The sequence below is a fragment of the Schistocerca serialis genome, chromosome 2 (assembly GCF_023864345.2).
Source record: "Schistocerca serialis cubense isolate TAMUIC-IGC-003099 chromosome 2, iqSchSeri2.2, whole genome shotgun sequence".
NCBI lineage: Eukaryota > Metazoa > Arthropoda > Insecta > Orthoptera > Acrididae > Schistocerca > Schistocerca serialis.
Window position 1 is genome coordinate 398221121 of NC_064639.1, and position 24150 is coordinate 398245270.

The 24150-nt window shown below is 37.7% G+C and overlaps 1 protein-coding gene across 1 annotated transcript in view; it reads left to right on the top strand.

Moving 5' to 3' along the window:
• Positions 1 to 6635: 6635 nt before the first annotated feature.
• Positions 6636 to 24150, top strand: part of LOC126457224 (CKLF-like MARVEL transmembrane domain-containing protein 8) — a 39521-nt gene continuing 22006 nt past the window's right edge. The window contains exons 1-3 of the mRNA XM_050093350.1: positions 6636 to 6780; positions 12479 to 12660; positions 19472 to 19645. Of these exons, the coding sequence (XP_049949307.1) occupies positions 12520 to 12660; positions 19472 to 19645 (315 nt within the window). The 5' untranslated portion in view covers positions 6636 to 6780; positions 12479 to 12519. The remainder of the gene's footprint in view (positions 6781 to 12478; positions 12661 to 19471; positions 19646 to 24150) is intronic.

Sequence of the window (24150 nt, forward strand, 5' to 3'; positions counted from 1 at the left end):
GATGATGAAAACAAATATTTTCCTAATAAAAGAAAAATTCAGCTGCAGTCGCTCTCCGCTATAGTGCAGTTGTAGTTTGTTGCTCGTACAGTGCAGTTCATAGCCATGTATTGTAAGGTAAATTTTATTATTTTTATCGGCATGCCTGTGGTTAAGTCACTTGTCTGAGATGTTAACATGAATTTGTTTCAATCTTTTTGTGATTTGTCAGCACCAGTTGACCCAGACTTGTAATGTTCAATTTTTCATATAATGAACTTTATCAATAATATAAAAGAATTTCAGAATATAATTTTTACCAGTCAACAAAAAAAGGAACGAATAATTTTGCCCTAAGTCATTGCCAGTCCCAATACAGTCATTTATTTAAATTTAAATATTTCAGAAATTTTCTCAGATCATAGTCATGGGTTCTTTATAATCAGACGATGAGCTGTGCAGCTGTGTCAATAAGCAAAGTCAGTTTTTCTAATAATTCACATCTCAGACAAATGTTGTCCAGTATTAGTAGATAGGCCAGAATTGCACTAAGCAGTGCCATTTACGAGCAGTTATATAGACAGCGTTATCTGGCGACACCATCTTGAGGTAAGAATTTTTCAGTTTATTCAGATTGAGTTCACAGGGCCATGGCATAGCACTGCTTACGTCAAAATTTATGTTTTCATGAGTTAAGATATTAACAAAAATATTTTACTTTTATACGGGAAGGTTACATGTATACCAAGCGTACATGATCAAATTTGTAAAATGTGGTGATGCAAATAGACAATTCACAAATTACTGATGTTTAGAAATGCAATCACAGATCATTTTGTTGGAAAATTTTCTAAAAAACTCGCTGTCGAACCATTTATTTATCAAAAAGTTGAATCACAATGTTAGTTCCGTGTGGAATCCAGTCTATTTTAACAGTCTTTTCATTGTCTTCCGGAAGATAGAGGTGTCATTATGTCCAGGCCAAGAGTACACAAAAGGAATGAATTAATTTCTGCAACTGACAAGAAGACATTTCAGGTGCAATATTTAAATTATTCTCTCTCATTTCTCAAGATTTTGCTTTGTCTGTTACAATATTATTGCAACTAAAGTTTTTTTAAATTTTTTGTCCTGATTTGCCTTACAGTTCGTGAAGACTGATATAAAGCTGAGGCAACATTAATCCACTGATACTTATCGCTGGCATTATTTTGTATGAATGTTTGATAGCATTCATTGACTGCATAAGCGACTCTATCTTTTTTTGCTCAAAATGGTGAAGTGCGGTTTGCACACAGGTCTTGCACAAAACCTGGCTGATTGGCTTAATACATAGCATTTTAAGGAGCAATGAGAAGCTACGAATTTCTCTATAGTGTTACCTTTTAGTGACATCTCTACATGTTTACTTTAAATAAACTTCCTAACTATGCAACGTCCTTTTCTGTATAATATCCTGAATATGTATAATCAGAGGACCCAGTCACATAGATCTTCCTTGTTAATGGTGGACTGCCTATTATTAGTGGCTATAAATCTTTCAAACAGTTTTTCTATTACACTTCTGCGAGTTTCATTTTGGCTCATATTTTGGACTTCTTAATCATCTTGGGGTGTTGAAGTTCTTCTTATTATATCCATGCTTGCTACGAAATGGGTAAAGGAATTCCGCTTTATGGAAGACACCTTTTCTCTGTTTTGTTTCACCCAGACATGTTTCAGCACATTTGTATTATTTTCAGTGGGTTATTTTTTTAATTTTATAACTTACGTGATACTATTGGACATTTATTTTGGTAGTTATTCTGCTACACAACCTACAACTTCTCGTGGTTTAGATATTGTGGTGCTTTCTCATATGTTGCTGGCGAAATGAATAGGCATATTTCGTGGCCAATGGTCGCTTGACACTGCACTTGCTCCGATTCTTCAAAACTCTTCATATGTGCGGTGTCCAAGAAGATCTAAGGTGAATCCAACGTGCAAAATACATTACAAATGAACTGAATAGCATTTGTTATACAATCAAAATTCTTTCTGGTTGCACATAGAAAGAGGCACTAAAAAATGTATACTTCACCCAAACAGAATTGTTATTGCGATATGGCATACACAACACTAAAACAGAATGGACCTCTGCAAACAGGAAAAAGACTATACAATAACCTACATAATAACATTAAATCAATAAAATACAGTTCCAAATTTAAAACTGATGTCCACAAATATTTATTGAAAAAGTGTTGTTATAGTATATATGAATATCTTGAAATATAAAAATTTGTTCTGTCCATGTTCTGTACTTTGTATGTGAACCTGAACATCTTAATATAGAAGTGTGTCACGTTTACTGTTTTACTTTAGCAACAGATTTTTCAATGGATATGGTACTTTTGAATTTCCATGTTATTTTGTTTATTTGTTTCTACCCCTTAATAATGTGAACATATTTAAAAATAGTGTGCAATTTTGAACCTTTCACAAAATATCCACCCATACACTTTTCTGTTTCCTGGTATAACACATGTATTATATGAGCACTTGTATCGTTATAAGAACACTGCCATATTCATTTTAACCATGTATCATCTCATCTATACAGTTAGTATGGAGATCACTGTCTCACCTCCATTTTTGACTTGTCCTACATCATCATGTGCTTCTCTGCACACAATTTATGATCTACAGGATTAATAAAATTACAATTACAATATTTGAGGTGGAAGCAAGATCTGATATGTAGTTTTACTTGTAACGTAACACTAACGTATTTCAATATGTTATACACTGGAACAGTGACAAAACCCGTATAAGGATCTGCATCTACATCTACATCTACATCCCTACTCCGCTAGCCTTGAGTACCTCTATCGGTTCTCCCTTCTATTCCAGTCTCGTATTGTTCGTGGAAAGAGGGATTGTCGGAATGCTTCTGTGTGGGCTCTAATCTCTTTGATTTTATCCTCATGGTCTCTTCGCGAGATATAGGTAGGAGGGAGCAATATACTGCTTGACTCTTCGGTGAAGGTATGTTCTCGAAACTTCAAAAAAAGCCCGTACCAAGCTACTGAGCGTCTCTCCTGTAGAGTCTTCCACTGGAGTTTATCTATCATCTCCGTAACGCTTTCGTGATTACTAAATGATCCTGTAATGAAATGTGCTGCTCTCCGTTGGATCTTCTCTATCACTTCTATCAACCCTATCTGGTACAGATCCCACACTGCTGAGCAGTATTCAAGCAGTGGGCGAACAAGCTTACTGTAACCTACTTCCTTTGTTTTCGGATTGCGTTTCCTTAGGATTCTTCCAATGAATCTCAGTCTGGCATCTGCTTTACCGACGATCAACTTTATATGATCATTCCATTTTAAATCACTCCTAATGTACAGGGCTACTACAAATGATTGAAGCGATTTCATAAATTCACTGTAGCTCCATTCATTGACATATGGTCACGACACACTACAGATTCGTAGAAAAACTCATAAAGTTTTGTTCAGCTGAAGCCGCACCTCAGGTGTCTGCCGCCAGAGCGCTCGAGAGCGCAGTGAGACAAAATGGCGACAGGAGCCGAGAAAGCGTATGTCGTGCTTGAAATGCACTCACATCAGTCAGTCATAACAGTGCAACCACACTTCAGGACGAAGTTCATCAAAGATCCACCAACTGCTAACTCCACTCGGCGATGGTATGCGCAGTTTAAAGCTTCTGGATGCCTCTATAAGGGGAAATCAACGGGTCGGCCCGCAGTGAGCGAAGAAACGGTTGAACGCGTGCGGGAGAGTTACACGCGTAGCCCGCGGAAGTCGACGAATAAAGCAAGCAGGGAGCTAAACGTACTACAGCCGACGGTTTGGAAAATCTTACGGAAAAGGCTAAAGCAGAAGCCTTACCGTTTACAATTGCTACAAGCCCTGACACCCGATGACAAATTCAAACGCTTTGAATTCTCGGCGCGGTTGCAACAGCTCATGGAAGAGGATGCGTTCAGTGCGAACTTGTTTTCAGTGATGAAGCAACATTTTTTGTTAATGGTGAAGTGAACAGACACAATGTGCGAATCTGGGCGGTAGAGAATCCTCACGCATTCGTGCAGCAGATTCGCAATTCACCAAAAGTTAATGTGTTTTGTGCAATCTCACGGTTTAAAGCTTATGACCCCTTTTTCTTCTGCGAAAAAAACGTTACAGGACATGTGTATCTGGACATGCTGGAAAATTGGCTCATGCCACAACTGGAGACCGACAGCGCCGACTTCATCTTTCAACAGGATGGTGATCCACCGCACTTCCATCATGATGTTCGGCATTTCTTAAACAGGAGATTGGAAAACCGATGGATCGGTCATGGTGATTATGAGCAGCAATTCATGTCATGGCCTCCACGCTCTCCCTACTTAACCCCATGTGATTTCTTTCTGTGGGGTTATGTGAAAGATTCAGTGTTTAAACCTCCTCTACCAAGAAACGTGCCAGAACTGTGAGCTCACATCAACGATGCTTTTGAACTCATTGATGGGGACATGCTGCACCGAGTGTGGGGGGAACTTGATTATCGGCTTGGTGTCTTCCGAATCACTAAAGGGGCACATATCGAACATTTGTGAATGCCTAAAAAAAACTTTTTGAGTTTTTGTATGTGTGTGCAAAGCATTGTGAAAATATCTCAACTAATAAAGTTATTGTAGAGCTGTGAAATCGCTTCAATCATTTGTAATAACCCTGTATACTCCCAGAAAATTTATGGAATTAACTGCTTCCAGATGCTGACCTACTATTTTGTAGCTAAATGATAAGGGATCTATATTTCTATGTATTCACAGCACATTACACTTGTCTACATTGAGATTAAATTGTTATTCCCTGCACCATGCGTCAATTCGCTGCAGATCCTCCTGCATTTCAGTATAATTTTCCGTTGTTACAACCTCTCGATGTACCACAGCATCATCCGCAAAAAGCCTCAATGAACTTCCGATGTCATCCACAAGGTCATTTATGTATATTGTGAATAGCAACGGTCCTACGTCACTCCCCTGCGGCACACCTGAAATCACTCTTACTTCGGAAGACTTCTCTCCATTGCTGCGTTCTGTTATCTAGGAACTCTTCAATCCAACCACACAATTGGTCTGATAGTCCATATGCTCTTACTTTGTTCATTAAACGACTGTGGTAAACTGTATCAAACGCCTTGCGGAAGTCAAGAAACACGGCATCTACCCATGAACCCATGTCTATGGCCCTCTGAGTCTCGTGGACGAATAGCGCGAGCTGGGTTTCACACGATCGTCTTTTTTGAAACCAATGCTGATTCCTACAGAGTAGATTTCTAGTTTCCAGAAAAGTCATTATACTCGAACATAATACGTGTTCCAAAATTCTACAACTGGTCGACGTTAGAGATATAGGTCTATAGTTCTGCACATCTGTTCGACGTCCCTTCTTGAAAACGGGGATGACCTGTGTCCTTTTCCAATCCTTTGGAACGCTACGCTCTTCTAAGGACCTAAAGTACACAGCTGCAAGAAGGGGGGCAAGTTCCTTCGCGTACTCTGTGTAAAATCGAACTGGTATCCCATCAGGTCCAGCGGCCTTTCCTCTTCCCCTGTGAAACAGCTTTGGAAAAAGACATTTAGTATTTCGGCCTTTAGTCTGTCATCCTCTGTTTCAGTACCATTTTGGTCACAGGGTGTCTGGACATTTTGTTTTGGTCCACCTACCACTTTGACATAAGACCAAAATTTCTTAAGATTTTCTGCCAAGTCAGCACATAGAACTTTACTTTCGAATTCATTAAACGCCTCTCGCATAACCCTCCTCACACTACATTTCGCTTCGCGTAATTTTTGTTTGTCTGCAAGGCTTTGGTTCTGTTTATGTTTGCTGTGAAGTTCCCTTTGCTTCCACTTTTTTTTCAGACGGAATTCACATCTGAGATAGTTGTGCCCTTAACAGTCACATTCAGAACAAACTGTCATTAAGGATGCCATTGGATGATGCTTCCTCCACAAAGCTGCGTAGACTATAAGACTGTATATGATGACAGTTTCTTTTTTTTTTCTTTTTTGCTGTGATGTAAGTAACAGAGGTAGCCTGAAAATGCCCAAGAGGGTGAAATTAGCCAATAGCTTAATCATGAAATATGATGTCAATTTTTTTTTGCTGTGATGTAATTAACAGAGGTAGCTTGAAAATGTACAAGGGGGCCAAATTAGCCAATAATTTAATCATGAAATAAAATGATTATCTTAAAAATAAAAACAACCTATACAGGAAAACGACTTTCCTCAAAAAAGTTTCTTCTTAAATTGGTTTTTGTGGCTTTTTCGTGTACCTTTTATTTCTTGCGGTTAACGTATTTCTGTTTTCGATTTAGACTACTTTCTCACTTTTTATACATACCATTTTCATGTTTTCGGCTGACTCTGCCAAATACAGAAGCCCCTGAAAATTTCACCAAAGTTTTCTCAACATCACAGGACGAAAAGCGTGGTGTCAATTTCCTACCCTCATTATTGTTAAAAAAAGTTGCACACAAATCAAGTTTTACTTCTATGGAACGCATGAAGTTACTCTGTCCGTGGTAAAGTTATGTGACCCATCAAGAATCGCTGGTTTGTTTATATCTTTCGTACTTCACTGGTTCGATGTCGTTTGGTAGGCGTCACCTATTTTGAGTGGTGATGCGCAGTGGGCGTTGTGTGTGCTGTCTTCGTGGGAGGGAAACAATCGATCTGCAAGCTGAAACCTTCCGTTACTAGTAGGACAGTCCTCTGTGTTTATCCGCTGTGTTCAAATAGTAAGTTATGCCGTAATTTACGTACACTTTTACACAGAGTGACCTAGATAATGTTTGCTACACATAACTTTCAGACGCCCTAGTTTTATCCTCATCAACCATGTAGCTGTTGTTTAACTCACCATACCATTGAATATTTTGATAGATCAGGCTCAATATTAGTAAGATAACTTAGATTACTTAATTATACGTTTTCTAGAAGCCTTTCTGTTAAGTTGGTGTATGCATGCTTTGGACTTGAGTGTTAGATGTAGGTTAAATCTTGATTGTGGTGGCAGACTGATCGTTACTGTAGCCCATGGTCTAGGCTAGGGCGAAAGATAATTTGGTTGTGAGTTGGCGAAGCCAATGATCGTGAATGCCAAGTAAAGGTTATCGCAACAGGTTGACTAATAGCGTGGCCCTTTGCTTAAGATCATGGGGAATATTTTAAACGCACTTTGCCACATTTAACACTTTTCGCACAAACTAAAATTGCAAAATAAATTCAGAAAACTTATATTACATCTGACGAGTATTTGGTGCGCGGTATGTACATATACCTCACAAAAACTGCGAGAAAAGCACCGAGGTCCGATAGGTAACTTTTACCGGGTTTTGTACCCGTATTAGTTCGATGCACGGTCCAGGCCTGGGGTATATAACATGTTACTACCAAATTCTGAAATCCTGAATTAGCCTTTCGTGTATTTGGTTCTGATAGATTAAGAGAAACACTACCCTGTCCAAATGAAAACATCGTGGCACATAAGAAATTGGAGATGTAACAAATGAACAGCTTTTAAATCTCGAAGAAGCCATTGAAATAGAACTAGCCATTACGTAAGTCAGTCGTGAAATGCGTGAAAAGTAAACTATAACCCGAAACAGCAACACAGCATTACCATATGTAATTGTTTTAACGATGTCAGAAATTTGTACAGTGCTGTGTAAGGGAATCAGTTCTGAACTGATGCTTATTGGGTTGTTGTATATTAGGCCTACTAGGTATTTCATCAATTTTATTTGGTTACCTTTTGACAGGTTTGGTTTCATGTTTGATTCATGAGCAATATTTATGTACAGTGTCACAGTACCAAACTCTGCAAAATAAAAGCTACCTTCAACTCTTCACTTGTTTAGCTTTTAGACTGTGAAAGTAGACATATGCATAACTTCTTTCAATTTTTACCCTTAAGGTGGGTGCGGAATTGTAAATGATTCAATCTATCATGGCTGTGTTAGTTTATGCTCCTTCTCTTGGCTGAAAGATATTAACGACCCAATATCAGATAACTGCATTTGCCAGTCAAAACTTTAATTAAATGAAGAATGTAGAATTACAGTATTACACTTATCTCCTGGTTGTATGTAAGGCTCGTAGGCCATTACATGTGTCCCATGAAGTTGGCTGGCAAGTTGCTTATTGCAGTAATGTACAGAGAAAATGGTATAACCAAGTTGCGGAAGACAGTCAGTGGCTTTTGAGCTAAAGAGAGGGGGGGGGGGGTTCCTAAAAGTAGGAAATTGAACAGCTGAGTTCCTCAACTCACCAGTATTTGAGAGAGATGCTGACTATGTTGGAGTGTGAAGGCCAGCAAACATGATTCAGTGGAACAATTTGCTGTCCAGATACTGCACAGTGAAGAAGCCAAGACTCCAGTTTGGCTGTTTGGTATAAAGTTCTTTAAAAAAAAAAATCATTAAATGACAGGAAATTGCAGAGTTTCCAAGTGTGTGTTGAAGTGGATTGTTGTTGAAGTCTTGTTTCCTATTTCTGTGGAAAGTGTCTTAGTTCAAATATGATACACATACACTTTCAGCCTTTACTAAAGGAATGTGAGGCAATGAAGGAATAGCATTCGTGTGTGTGGACTCTCCAGGTAGAAATATCAAAAATGTAGGAAAACAGATTTCTACTTACCATTAAGAAGACACGTCTGCAGACACACACAATTAGTGTCTAACAGCTGTCTGTAGACAACATGGAACACAATTCCAGATGCTTATGTGATCAGTCTCTTTCCCTGATAGTAATAAAGTTCTTAAATAGTGTCTTCTATGTCTGCTGCTTGACAGGTGTTTTTTTGTGGTTAATATTATCTTTTCCTACATGTTGGTATTCATGTGTATGGAATATTTGTGGCACTGGATAGAGTAACTTCTTGATGAGGATAGATCTTTTGATGAATTTTAAATTCATCCTTATAGTGATCTATATATGAGTCTTCACTGGGTAGATAATGTGTGTTGCTGTTTGGCTACAGGTGCCTAAATATGCCTGGGAAATCATGGCATAGACTTCAAAGTACATCTCTGGCTTCAAAATTCCCAATATTTAAATTAATTGAATATCTGTGGGACCTCTTCATTTGTAATGTTCACATCCAACAGGCTTGGATAAAGCTGTAGACAACAAGTAACATGATTTCAGGTACTTAAGGTGATCAGTCTCTCTCTCCCTGGTAGTAATAGTGTATGTGCTTATAAGGTATGGGAAAGAGGAGTGTGGTCACTTGTTAATAAGATATCTGAGTATTTCAAATACTATTGTTTTGATTGTTCTCATAATCAGGAAATGCCAAGATCAAATTTGTAAGCAAACATTTTAGTTTTTCAGACAATGTGGCACATTATATCTTTCTTAGGTGCTGAATTCCACTTGTTACTCCTCTTTAGTACTCCCAAAGTTACACATCTGGTGGCTTGCTTGATATAATTTTGAATATCTTGAGGTGGTAAAATTGAAGTTTGCAGTACCAGCTGTTGGTTGTGACCCATGTCAAGACAGTGGACACCTCTATTTCAAGCTTATACAGCTTGGCGACCATGACAACACTAATTACACAGACACAAATAATACAGAAAATAATGAATCACAGAAATAAGTTGAAACCAAGGATTTTGGGTGGGAACAAACTAAATATTTGACAATCCTAATAACGAAGACATTCCAAAACATACTAATGTAAAAATGAAGCAGACAGAATCCTCGGTAATCAAAAATCCACAATTAAAACAGAGTATCATAAATTTCACTTGACTTACATAGTTAATACAAAGTCTACAGTATCACAAACCCAAAATTTGTCCATATAGTTTTGTCAAGAATCTCACCTCATCAATGTGGGTAAGCCAAACTCCAAGATGCCTATCAGCCGTAATCAAACATATATAAGCAACAATAACCCCAAGATATCATAAATTGGATCCACACAAATTTTGATACACAAGAAATACGCAATTGTGCACATAAATACTTGTACCATACATACTAAAATTTTAAAAAAAAGCATAAAAAGGTACTTACCAACCAAAGTCAGACGACACAAATCTAGTGAGACCAAAATAATGTCAACACAATATTTCAAATGCCCACTCTAGACTTTGCAGACAAGGAACCCCTCTGGACAGAATTCCATTTATTGGTCCACAGACATTCCCACATATACTGGTCCATGGTGTGGGATGCAGCTACTTTGGTCAGTCTCATACATTATCAAAAACACAATGCTCCACACACTTGGCATTTAAACTGAAGAATTATAAGAATTTAATCATGGCCATTGTGTTGTCTCTCATTGTAGCATTCAGGGACCTACCTGTGAACTTCATTATCATATGCATAACGGACATACATACCAACCATTGATCTCCTACCATAAGCGGCTTACTGTACTGGTGATTAAAAAAAAAAAAAAACTATTGCCTATAATTCCAAACATTAAAATAACTAACTAACTGCCACAAACTCTCCCATTATTATTCTCACAAACAGCACACAATAAGCCCAATGAATCACTTACAAACAATTTAGAAAACAAACATCTCGTGCTAAAGTGCCACCACATTGGTCTACTTCAACATGTCCTCTGCAAACACTATCCATTTCAAATACACTGTGCTACTGTGATGTTGTACAAAACACAGTTAAGTTGCAGGTCAAAGTGTATGCTTTGTTACTGTGAACTTTAGTTCATTCCCTAGAGTCCATACAAGACTGAATGCAAATGTGATGTCATTTTGGAATGTTATGAATGAATGTACTCAGTTACTTTGTTGAGAGTGAGTGTGACATTGTCACCAACTGCTCAGTAAGCTTTGAAGGCAAGTGATTGAGGGTACGTCTGATATTTCCCTGGGGTGGGATTAGAAAGTCAGAAGACTGAAGAGTAATTAGTGACGCTTATAAATATTATATGGTGGTAACAGAAGCAGATGACGACAAATACATTTATTTACTTATTTAAAGAAATAATCACCAATTCAGAATAAGAAAGATTACTGGCAGAGCTAAATGCAGTATACCATTAATAACCTTAATAGAATGAAAAAATTGCAAGAATTGGAGTAGTTCATGTTAAAATACTATTTTTCTGTAAGATACATTTACTAGTATCAAAATGTTAAGATACAGTTACGGACATGTTTTGACAATGGATTTCTTGAGCTTAGCATTACAGAGGAGAGAGAAAAAAAGAGCAGTGAGAAACTCTAAAGAGAGGATATTGTTGAATTTGGACTTTGAATCTGTAGAAAGAAGGCTGATTTCATCAGCATGTGAAGGCAAATTTAAATAGTCTCTAGCAAAATCTTTTGAAAAGTGCTGTCTGCATTGGAGCTAATTCACTTTTACTTCCAGCACTAATTAATTTTATAATTTTAGGAATGTTGTTATGGATTTGTTCTAGGTTTGCCAGGGGACAAAATCTGTGGATAATGAACAAAAAACTGTGAAATAGGTGAGAATGCAGATCTACAGAGAAATGGTTGATACGATCAGTAGAAATTCTGAAGCTGTGAAAGCCGACATATTGTTTATTCTTTAGCAATCATTTTGGAGCCTGATTATGTCAATTGTGTCTGTATGTTTTCCCTTGAGGCACAAAAGCAATTACATGTTTTGATACATATGTACAATATGTGGGTTTAGTTATGTATACATGTGGGTGATTTCATGTTGATGGAAAAGTAATATTTTTAACCTGATTGGCTCAGATTTCTTTTAAGTTTGTTGCATTTCATGATCCAGTTAAGAGACGAAAGACTGCAAATTTGCAAAGCTGTATGACAATTGTGAGGACAGTTACAGGCCACCGAAGTTTGGAAAGTCTGTTAAATTTACACACTTGTTTCTCACTGTAAAAGTTTATAATTCAAATATATTGTATTGCTCCAGAATATTATCATGAATATGAAGACAGAACACTAAAGGAATCATGTCCAAAAAAATTTCATTTTTTGAAAAATTGGAGTATTTTTTGTGGTGTGAAAGGGGAAGGTCAGTAATTTGCATTTAACAATTCTTAGAAACCAATTATGTTGCACATAAGTATAAGGCTGTACTCGTTAGATTTTCAGTGATATAGGTTTCATTGCTGTATTGGAATGAGTATGTGATGTACATGTAAATCTTTCACAATTTCCAAACATAGGTAACCTATACCTTACCTCTCAACTGTTGTATACCTCTACAGATTGACAGTTTTCCATCTCTTATCTGGGCCATTGAATGCACCAAATTTGAGTAGGGCTCATTAAGCGGTGCATTGAGTTGACATGGAATTACCCATTTGTTAGTCCTGTAAACATGTGACATGTTCACATTACTTTTATTTCTGAGTACTGTTTTTGGTTTATTGAATTTCTGTAAACATTCTTATTCTTTTTCATGTATGCTGTAAATAATTTTGGCACTTGGAAATATATTTTGTTGCAGTTGTGTATTTTGGAATTACTTCTGAAGAATTTTAAAAAAATATGGCTGATCCAGGATTTCCAAGTCAGCACGTGACAACAACAGGCACAACAACAGTTACAAATACAACTGTTTCACCAGTTATTCGTTTTGATAAAACTTATATCAAGACAACTCCGGGCATCTTGAAAGTGGCTCAGATAGTAAGTGCTTTCATAATTTAAAAGCTCTTATGCAATTTATATTGTTCGTCAAACCCAATATTGTAAATTGTCATGTGTAATCTTGTACTGGATTCAAAATGGATGCTTTCTTTAGTATTACAAAATTGCACAGCAGGTAATTGTGGATAGTTCAGTGTTCCAAATTTGAACTCCCATTACATTTAGAAGAGATCTAAAAGAAATGCTGAATTAAAAACATGTATTTTAGCCTCCTAGTGCTGATTCAACAGAAAGTAAGGTTAGTAAGTAATCCTAAAATGATCGTTACTTTGCATTACTATAGTATCCATATCGCCGTTGTGTGTCATATTACATTTTAAGTGACTGTGCATTTCCTTATGCAATGGCTAAGAATCTTATATCCTTGTGTTAATGTGTATTGAAGGCAGTTACTTCCCTTTTACATGGCCAGACCAGACAATTATTAGGAAATTATTGCTGTGACAAACAATAGTTTGTGTGAAGACAGTGTTGGCACATTGCACGTTTAGTTCAGTTGCTGACACATCTACATCTGTACTCTGCAAACCACTTTGAGGTACATAGCAGACAGTATGTTCCATTGTATCAGTGGTTTCGGTTCCTTCCTGTTGTATTCACACATGGCATATGGGAAGAATGATGTTTGAATGCCACCAAGTGTTCATTAACCATTTTAATCATATCCTCACAATCAGTATATGAGCAATACATAGGGGTTTGTATTGGGTCTCTAGTGTAATAATTTAAAACCGGTTTTTGAAACTTTGTTAGTAGACTCTCAGGATAGTTTGTCTATCTACAAGAGTCTGTCCATTCAGTTCCTACAGTCTCTCTCTGACACTCCCACAGATTAATGAAACCTGTGACAATTCGTGCTGTCCTTCTCTGTTCAGTATTCCACATTTGTCCTATCTGGTACGGATCCCACACACTTGAGCAGTGGTCTAGATCTGGCCGCATGAGTGATTTCTAAGGAATCTCCTATCGAAACAAGTTGGTCCATTATAATACGAGACATAATGTAGGTCGAATGAATGATGATACAGCTACAGTAGTTTGGTTAGAGTTGTAAGCTTAGCAGTTAAGCTTCACCACGTAGCCATTGCTATGCGTCTGGTGCTCCGTCTGTATTTATACGGGTACCCTTCCTTTTTAAAGTGCTTCGTCTGGTTTGAATTGATTGCTTATTTTTCTTCAATCTGATAAGTGCCGTTGTTTGTTATAGGTGTTTACGTCACTCTAAGCTGAAAATGCATTACTGTATTGTGCCATGCATTGTTTGTCGCTTTCTGATAAAGTGTTGCCGCTCGCCGCATGGCTTGCTTTCGTGCACGGTACCGCCGCTTACAATAAAAAAATAAATAAATCAATAAAATAAAAAAGAAGAGTCGTCTCAATAGCGAAACAATGGCAAGAGACTGCTATTTGTTGTTACTTACACTGCTGCTTTCTTTGATAATGATCAACAAGAACCAAATAATAGACTGCGTGTGATAGATGATGTTCTGAACAAGAGTTTAGTGAAAATTTTTCTCCGTTTGAAAATCTTTGCAGACACCTCTTTTAGTACGTTACATTCTGCACCGAAATTAGTCATCTTAGATTTAAAAATCTAGTCTATTGCCGCCGTGCTTCATTTCTGACTGTATCACTATTAGGCATAAGAATAATACAAATATAAACATGACATGATGTGTATTCTTCCCTGTTTGCTGTTGTCTCACTCTTGTTTCGTAGTTTATTAGGCAGACAGGATTTAAATGAGATAGCTGTAAACACGAAAGAATACATGACAAAATGTTTTTATTCGTATTATACTTATGGTGAAGAGAATACTGCATGTGATTCACAATTCATTAAAGTTCCTATTAGCAACCATCTCTTCTCACAGGTAGGAAACAATTCAGAACGTAGAGTTTCCCATATTGACAAACATCCCAAACAGTCTTGCCAGTCGGATTTTCGTTGTACATTGAAATGCTGCTACATTCGAAGATGAACAGTACGGAATTTGTATTCTGGAATCATTCTGTATTTCCTTCGTTGGATAATGTATGAAAATGCATTGGTCGAAACTCGGGACGGAGAAAAAAGCTCTTCTCCCACTTTTTTTTTTTTTTTTTTTTTTTTTTTTTTTTTTTTTTTTTTTTTTTTTTTTCCAGAGCTTTTGGCACCAGTACTTATCTTTGTGCCTGCAAAGCATGCCTGTGTAGCGCTACATATATTCTATGGCAGAAGTTAGTTTTGGCGGCACCTACCAACATTTTTCAGAACTTCTGCTTACTTTGCACTCGATTCTCAGCCACAGGCGGTTTTTTGGATTACAAAAACTGGAAAAAAAGTGCGGCTTAGATTCAAGTAAATATGGAAAATTTCCTGGGGCATACCCGACGTTACTTCTGCGTCTGATGACTCTCCATCCAATATAATGTACTGAGTCCTCCCTACCAAAAAGTCCTCTATTGAGTTAAAAGCTTCACATTATACCCCATATGATCATACTTTTGACAATAAGCGTAGGTGCAGTATTGAGTCAAATGCTTTTCGGAAATCAAGAAATACTGCATCTACCTTCATTCCTTAGGTTAGTTAGGTTTAAGTAGTTCGAAGTTCTAGGGGACTGATGACCTCAGATATTGAGTCCCATAGTGCTCAGAGCCATTTGAACTAAAGAGAATTTGTTGAGAAATAATTCCTCTGCCAGCCGCCACAAGGAATCCAGTGTGTGTGTGACCTTGTTTGACTCAAGCTGGTTCATAGTGTGCATGAAGGGGCAGACAGTGCAAGCTTACACTAAGCCTTGGTGTTTTTGTTCAGTACCAGACAACTGCACAGAGACAGTTTGCGAAAATTAATAATTGCTTTTAATAAGTGACGAGGATTCATTGACTGAAAAGTTCTTTGAATCTGAAAACTGTGCTGTTTATTCAGCAAGAAAAAGAAATGAAATGAAGTGTCCTTTACAAGTTTGTAAGCATTTAATATAATTGTGCTAATAGTTCATAGAATTGAATTGGTGTGCAATAAAATTCAGTATTTCGGAACACATGCAAAATTTCTCTCCATAATTCATGTAACTCAAAATACTGATCTGTCATAACAAAAATTAAAATAACAAAATGCTGCTAAACAAGTGCTATAGCCTTACAATCAACTGAAATATAAGTTGAAGTTCCAAAGTATCAAGACTAAAAAGTCCAGGCAACTATAAAACTGGCTTATAGTGCTCCAAAGTGAGTCGGAAACTCGCACAGAGTTTTCTAAAACTGAAACCAGTAGTGAATTTATGAAGTTCGGAACACACAAAATATTTCTATCATGTGAAACTGTGCAAACTCATGTTCTTCATAACGTAAGTTATTCAGACTGATTGACCAATTGGAACTGAGTGATCCAACATGTTCTTGGGAAAACAGTGTTTTGGGTGGTTCAAAAAATTCAAAAGTGGTGATTTTGATGTGGAAAAACGATGAGTGCAGAAACTACAAAAAAAGTTCGAAGACAACAAATTGCAGGTCTTATTGGATGAACATAATACTCACTCAACAGGAACTCTCAGAACAATTGAATGTGACGCAGAAATCCATTTCTCTTCGGTTGAAAGGTTTAGAAAGTGGGAAAATGGGTTCTGTTTGAAAAAAAAAAAGATAGCAAGCAAATCGAAACAAAAGTTGTGAAATGCTACTTGCCAGATACAAAAGAGTAGTTTCTCCAACAAATAGTGACAGGTGATGAAAAATGGGTATATTTTAGAATCCTAAGTGTCATAAATTGTGGGTGAATCCAGGCAAACGATCGGCATCTACTGCAAGACCAAATTGCTGTGGAAAGAAGACAATGCTATGTGTTTCATGGAATCAGAAAGGTGTCATCCATTATGAGCTCCAAAAACCTGGTGAAACCGTTAACACTGATTGCTGCCAACAGCAAATGATCGAGCATTAAGCGAAAAACAACTGGATTATGGAAAAAGGCAACAGTCATATTGCTCCATGATAAAAGCCCTGTCACACACAGCAAAATGGGTCAGGGAAATGATAGAGGTGCTCAGTTGGGAAATACTAGGGCATGCGGCTTATTCTCCAGGCTTGGCTCCATCCGATTATCACCTGTTTGAATCACTGGGACACGCTCTCGCTGAACAACACTTCAGTTTGTATGGAAATGTACGAAAATGGCTTGCTGACTGGTTTGCTTCAAAGGAAGAACTGCTTTTTTGGTGTGGCATTCATAGCCTGTTGGAGAGTTGGGAGAAATGTATAAGTAGCAATAGAGATTATTTTGAATAAAATATTGTTTATCTGTTTTAAGCAACAAACATGTAGTTATTACAACCAAATTCCAGTTTCATACTTCTACACCTGGTACACATCATAGCCAGCAGATTGTCTCAAGTGTTTCATAGACAAATAATTTTGGGGCACCATTTAAATTTCACACAGAAAACACATCAGTAGTGGACCTCAGTATGAGCCTTTTAATGTTGGTCACACTCAGACCTTTCAAATGAACATAAAATATAAGATATGTAAATAAGATAAAATTCTGACAGGTATGGCCACCTCAACTTGTGCTTCTTTCAGCTGCAACCACTCTTGCAATCCAGGTGGCACAAAATTTAGATAACAGGCAAGTTTATTATTGGTCAGTTAGTTTTGTTAGTAATGACTTAGCGCTGCTATTTGAGTATGTGATGATGAAGGTTAGGTATAGGTTGTTACAGATCTGCTTTCATAATGTCTTCTGCATTGATTAATATTCTGTGTCAATTAAAGTGGATTTTGGTCATATGGGTGAATTCAAAGGTGCAATGAATTCATCTCATTGATACAGAGCATTTGTGGTTTGTAGTTTTAACATAGGTTGTCAGGAACATGTTGATTGGTTTTATAGCAAATATGCAGCAGTCTGCATATGGCAGTTAGAAGGGCTTGCACAGCTGCCAGACAATACCTTCATCCATCTATCAACATATGAGAATTCATCTTCATTTATGTTCCACCTCTTGGAAGTTCCCACTACTGTTAGCATATACCTGTCCTTGGTTGAAACTTAATGGGCGCTTTTGTTTTAAAACGCTTGTCAACCAGTGACTGACAAGTGAAAAGTGCCCTGAATAGGTAGCCAATGAAACACAGTTGTTACTCATTCATATTTAGATACAGTCTTTCACCTTGTCACTTTATTTTCTGTAAACTTAAAAGTGCGTGTAAATAGTCTTTGGGCAAGATACAACATAGTGAACTGATGCTTATATTTACTTGGATGTTCTGTGGTTCCTACTGGACCAGTCAGATTGTGTGAAACTTTGCACTCATTCCCTCTGTATTTATTTTTATTTTGCCAGATTCCTTGAATGAAGGGTAACTTTCCTTAAGCTGAAGAAATTTTGAAGATACCCAATTACAAAATTTAAATATACTCAGTCCAGTCATGCTAATGCAACCACTGTTAGAAGCCTGAATATAACCACCTTTCGCAGCACAGACATGCAGGAAGATGGTTAATGTAGTTCTGGAAGGTAATGACAGGCATGTGGAGCCAGGCCAGCTCCAGTGCTGTGGCCAGCTGTGCTATTCTTGGTTGAGGATCCAAGGCACAATCTTCCCAATTGAGGTGATCCCCCAGATTCTTGATTGGGTGTAAATCTGGGGAGTCTGGTGCCCAGGGAAGTGTGTTAAACTCATTCTGTTGCTCTTTGAACTACACTGCAACTTATGACACAATGCATTACCCTGCTGGCAGATGCCATTGTGCCTAGGAAAAAACAAACTGCATGTAGGGGGTGGACATGGTCCCCAAGGATACCTGCATACTTGGGTTGATCCATTGTGCCTTCCAGAATGAAGAGATCACCCAGGGAATGCCATAAAAACATTCCCCATACCTTAAGGATCCCTCTTCTGGCCTAGACCCCTCTGAAGATTGTCGCAATCATACACGCCAATGGCCATCTGTCCAGTAGTGCATAAACTGCGACTCATCCGAAAAGGCCACCTGCTCCCACTCAGTGGATGTCTAGTAGCGGTACTGGTGTACAAATTGCAGCCTTCATCACTGACGAACAGCAGTCAGCATGTGTGCATGATTCAGGCGCACACTGCAGAAGCTCATATGCAGCAATTTTCACTGAATAATCATTGAAGAGAGACTGTTGGTAGCCCCTTTGTTCATCTGGGCAGTCAGTTGCTCAACGGTTGCACATCTGTTTGCCTGTACACACTTCCATAGCTGTTGTTAACATGTCATCTGTTGCCCGTGGTGCACCATAGTTGCTTTGGGGGCAGTTTTGGATAACAACATTTTGCCGTGTCCGGTATACATTAAACATGACAGCATGCAAACAGTTTCAGAAAGGCTTCCACCCTTGACCTGAAAGCCAGTGATCATGCCGTTCTGGATGTCAGATAAATTCCTCCATTTCTGCATTATGACTATGACTATGACACTGTTTTCTGCATCCTTGACACACTTCATGTACCCTCCAGTTAGTGCTGCCACCTGTTGTCGGAGAGTGGTTATTGCACATTGATGTTGGACATAGGCGGTGGTCACATTAATGTAACCAGACCATGTACATGAACATCTTACGGTTAATCCAAAAGCCAATCATGTAAATGGTCACCATATTATCCTGCTTACTGTGGACACTTTGATTCTGAACTGTTCCTTGCTGACATTTAGCTTGTTCTAGTTGTTAGGCAAGAAAGTGTGCTTCTATAAGTACAGTTCACTTCATATACTTAAGTAGTGTTAAGAGCCTGTTACAGTTTTAAAATTTGCTCTAACAAGTTATCTTCTTTTGCAGATTTTCAATCTGATTGGTTTCATATGCATCTCTGTATCTTACCAGTGGTGGCAGTCACGTGGTGGCTGGTTTAATACAGTCTCAATGACAGGATTCTGGTTCACGGGGATTATGCTGCTGTTTTACTTGTTTCACGTCATTGAGAAGTTCTACAAGGTTCCATGGCTAAAAATTGTAAGAACATATATTAATCTCTTTGTGGTTGTTCAGTGTGTGTATTACTAAATTTGAAAAATGGTTTTAGCAAAATGTTCCAGATCACAAACTGCACTTCTCTTTACATTAATGTGTGAAGTTCTTATAATACAAGCATTCATACCCACATTCTACCATGACAATTATTGTAACTAAAATAACTGATAGGTGTTAGTTCAAGGCCCTCTTGGATAATTGTGTAACATAGGATGCTCTCTAAGAAATTAAGTCTCCATTGCCAATTGATTATTTGTGATCAGGTGTTGAAATGTTTCCCAGGTTAGGACAGCCTTTTATCATACTGCCATTGAAATGATACTGATGAAATTTTTCAAGGAATCAATATTACGAAGCATTTTGTAACTAGCTGGGGTTGTATAAGAACTGACCATGTAATCATCTGTTATGTCATTGACAACTAGCGAAAGTAGGAGCTCAAACCATTCATTAGAGGGGCTGGACAACAGTGTAAGTCTCTAATTTCATTGTAAAGTGCTGTACATGACAAAGATTTCTCAATTACACGTTCATTTTTGCCACGTTTTGCAACACCTCTAGCATTCTAAAGTGATTCACTGCTCACGAGAAGCATCTCAGTAACAGTTTCAACACAAGCTAGAGGTCAAATCTCTAGATCTTTCGTTGTAGTAGAAAAGTCTTGGAGGGCTGTTTACCTGAAGATCTGAGTGTGCTTTCACGTGATGGCTTGAAATGATTCTCACTTACTTGTTTTCTCTAAGACGCTTGTCCCAGGTATTGTCCTCTGTAAGGGCTGTTGCCCTTGAAAACAGACTAGAGAGTGTTGTTTAATGCACTACATGCAATTTACCATAGTGTCTTGTTCCATGATGATATTTCAGTGTAGTCTTTTCTGGCCACCTTCAGGTGAATACTGATGAAAATGCACTGATCTCGTGCATTTAAGAGCCTGCTCGTGCACGTGTGGTGCATGCAGCTGTTGTTGTGCATGTGCTGCTAGAGCAAATGCTTTTCTGCTACAACTCTTTGTGCCCACCATGGTGAAAGCTCATCTCATCAGTATCAAGTATATTGTCTTCCCACTGTAAAACATAGAACGATGCCAGCTATGCAGAGCATGAAGTTTTTCAGTGACCTGATTTTATGCAGAAGTTGATAAGCAACTCTGACAATTGTCTATTTGAACTGATTCACTGATGATGCAGCTTGAAAAGTTTGACTTAGGGGTCAAAATTCTTGTTTTTGTGTTTCATCAAATGCCCAGTAGCTATAAAATGTTCGGCCATAGCAGACTTAATGTCTTGCAGAAGGTGAATACGTCACTGATGTCCTACAGTGCGCTTCTGCAGTGTCATTTGCCCTATATAAGATTGCCACTTTTGCATGGAATCCTGTAAGTACCTGCCGTGTGCAACTGTGTCATCTTTGACATATCTCAAAAGTGTTGAGATTTTGGAAGAATGATGAAAGATTACTTATTCTTCTTAATATTCTGCCTATTTTTGCTGAAACATTTCCTACATATGCTAGATAAGCAGTTGCTTTGATGAGCTCATCCTCATCCTTGTTCTGTTCTTTGTATGCCTGTAGTGCTCTGTACGTGCTGAGATGAATATCCATTCTTCAGAAATACACTTTACGGATGTTAGAGTTCGATTTGCAGATTATTAGTATCTGAGATAGTATGGGCTTAGTGAATTAAGGTTTTAAGAATGCCTTTCATTTGCCAGATGGTGGAGATTAGTAGCTTGTAAGTAAAGTTCTGTATGAATTGGTTTTCGAAATACCGAATGCCCAAAGTGTACTCTTGCCATTATGTCGCAATTAAGATGTCTAAAAGCAGTAACCAACCATCTTTTTCAATCTCCATAGTAAAAATTATGTTTTCATGTATGGAGTTGAGATTTTGAAGGAACTCTAGGAGACTGTCCAAACCCTAAGGACAAACTATAAAAGTGTCAGTATATTGCCAAAATACTGTTGGTTTTAAAATACGTAGCTGAGGTAAGTGCTTGCTCCTCCAAATCTTCCATAAAAAGATTGGCCACAAGGGGAGTCAAAGGGCTCCCCATGCTGACACCATCAGAGTGTTTAAAAAAACTTGTTAATTAAATAAAGTGTGTTGAGGAGAGAGTGTGCTTGACCATTGCTGCAATGAGTCACAAACCTGTTAACAGTGAGATGTAGTGAATCCACATTTGTAAAAAGAAAAGACATTGAAACTGATAAAGTTGTTGCTTTCCAGCTTAAGCAACTGAAATGTGCTGATAAAATGTATGTGGACACTTACCTACAATGGGTTTAAGTAAAGGTGCCAAATACTCAGCCAAATCATAGCTGGCTGCTCCTGTATCGTTCAGTGTAGCACGTAAAGGCACACCTTTGTGGATCTTGGGCAGTCCATGCAGTCTAGGTGGAACTGAATTATTTGGTTTTAGCCTCTCACTGACCTCCTTTGGCAGGAAACTGTTAGATGAAAGTTCTGCTTTTCGCATCACACGGTAGGATCATTATAGATCTTGTGATAAGCTGATTCACACAATAAAACATTGATTTTGATATGCCTCCTGTGACGTCAGCACAGTACAATTACCTTGCTCTAGCTCGCCTACTGCCGTATCCACATCTGCTCTTTTGGAGGGTTGTCTTCCCCATAGGCGAAATGTTGCTTTTCAGTGGTGTGGCTCTAGTCAAAATACAGCAAGACTCCAGACAAATTTCATCTGTTGTGTCTGTTGCAAGATGGTGCACAGTCTCTTCGATGGTATTGATTAATTCCTTTAGTGAGGTGACATAAGTTAAGGAGCAGTATTAAAACTGCATGCAAACATAGACATGGTAGCTTCATCTAAAGATTTCCCCATCAAGTTGATAATTGATTGTTGAATAGAAACATCTTGTTGCACCCATGTTGAAAACGTCAGACTGTCTTTGTAGTCTGCCTCGTTGTGGCCTTTGTGTGAATCCATACCACTTTGGCCCATGACGAAAAAATCTTTAGATGACTTTAATACTTAAAATTGTTCTAAATGACTAATGATTCTTTCTCTTTTTCTGCATCCAAATTACTTTCATCAGAAAGCTGATGCTACTATGTGGACTGACAAATCACTACTGTAGACAAATTAGCAAGTCAGTCATATACTAATGTTACCATGTTTATTTGGTTAAATTGAATTTCAGCTAATTAGACTACTTTTTAATGAAAACTAATATTAAGATAATTAACTGTGGGTGATGCTCTTTCAGAACTATTGATTTATGACTTTACAAGAGAGTTGATGTGATAAGATGCTGAAATTATCGAAGGTTTACGGTTTAATCCCAGACCAGCCTTCCTGATTAATATCCATCGTTTCCCTAATCACATCAGATGAAAGCTGGGAAGTGTTCATGGGCAAAGTAATGGGGATTCCTTCCTTGATCCTTATTGGCTCCAAGTAAGTACTCCATTTCTAATAACCTTGGTACTTTCAAAACTTCGTACTGATCCTCTCCTTTGTAGCCCATTCACCAGTTTAATAGATAATGTCTTCAGTAATAAAGCATGTGTATGGGAAGGGAAGCACTTGACATGTGTGAGACTCTTTGGTTATCACATGCAGATAAGTGGAAGCTAAAACTAAAATAAGTAATTTTACTGTTGAAGAAATTGTGAAGTAATGGCTATCTTGTTGAAATAGTAAATAATTAAGTTTGTAGAAGATTACTTACAAACAGTTTAGCTTTTTGTTATCATAAGCATTTAAATATGTACATGAAAACTTCCATCTCTCATTTCACCTAGTGAAATTTTCCTGCAAACTGCATGCTTTTGCAGTGTGGTATTTGGGGCAGATATTGACCAATTAATATAAAAATGCAAGTTGATATTTTATTTTATTTATTTATTTTATTTTTTTTTTGGGGGGGGGGGGGGGGGGTTGTTGAACCTCAGACTGGCCTTCTTTCACATAGAGTTATTGGAAATTCCATGCAAGATAGGAAACCTCATCCCCATTTGTTGAGTGTTGACTGAAAGGAAATGCAAAAATGAATATCTCAGCTGTATTGGTCATTTTAAAATAAAAGATTCAAACTGATTTAGTCTCACTTTATAACTATGTGAGGTATATGTTCAAAACATTAGTCAGTGAAAGCTAGAGAATTCTTCTGGAACAACTGTATGAAGAAATACATGTAGTACATAAAAAATGAGTACAAAATAGTTTTCAGTGCTGTATGGAGACCATTTTCAGAAACAGTGAACATGTTTTTGAAATGCTTCCGAAACTAGACCAGTACATTGCATAGTCAAAAACATGAAACACTTGAAAAGTTTTCGAATGTCAAAGCAGAAACAGCCTTGTCTTTTTTCTTACCTATCTTAAATGACAAAATTAAAATTCTGGTTAGCCACTTTCTTCTGCCCTTTGCATGAGGACTAGACTAGACAAATGTTTCTTCTTTTATTAGTTAAATCAAAAAGTTCAAATTTCATAGATTGGCTAACAAAAGAGTTAACA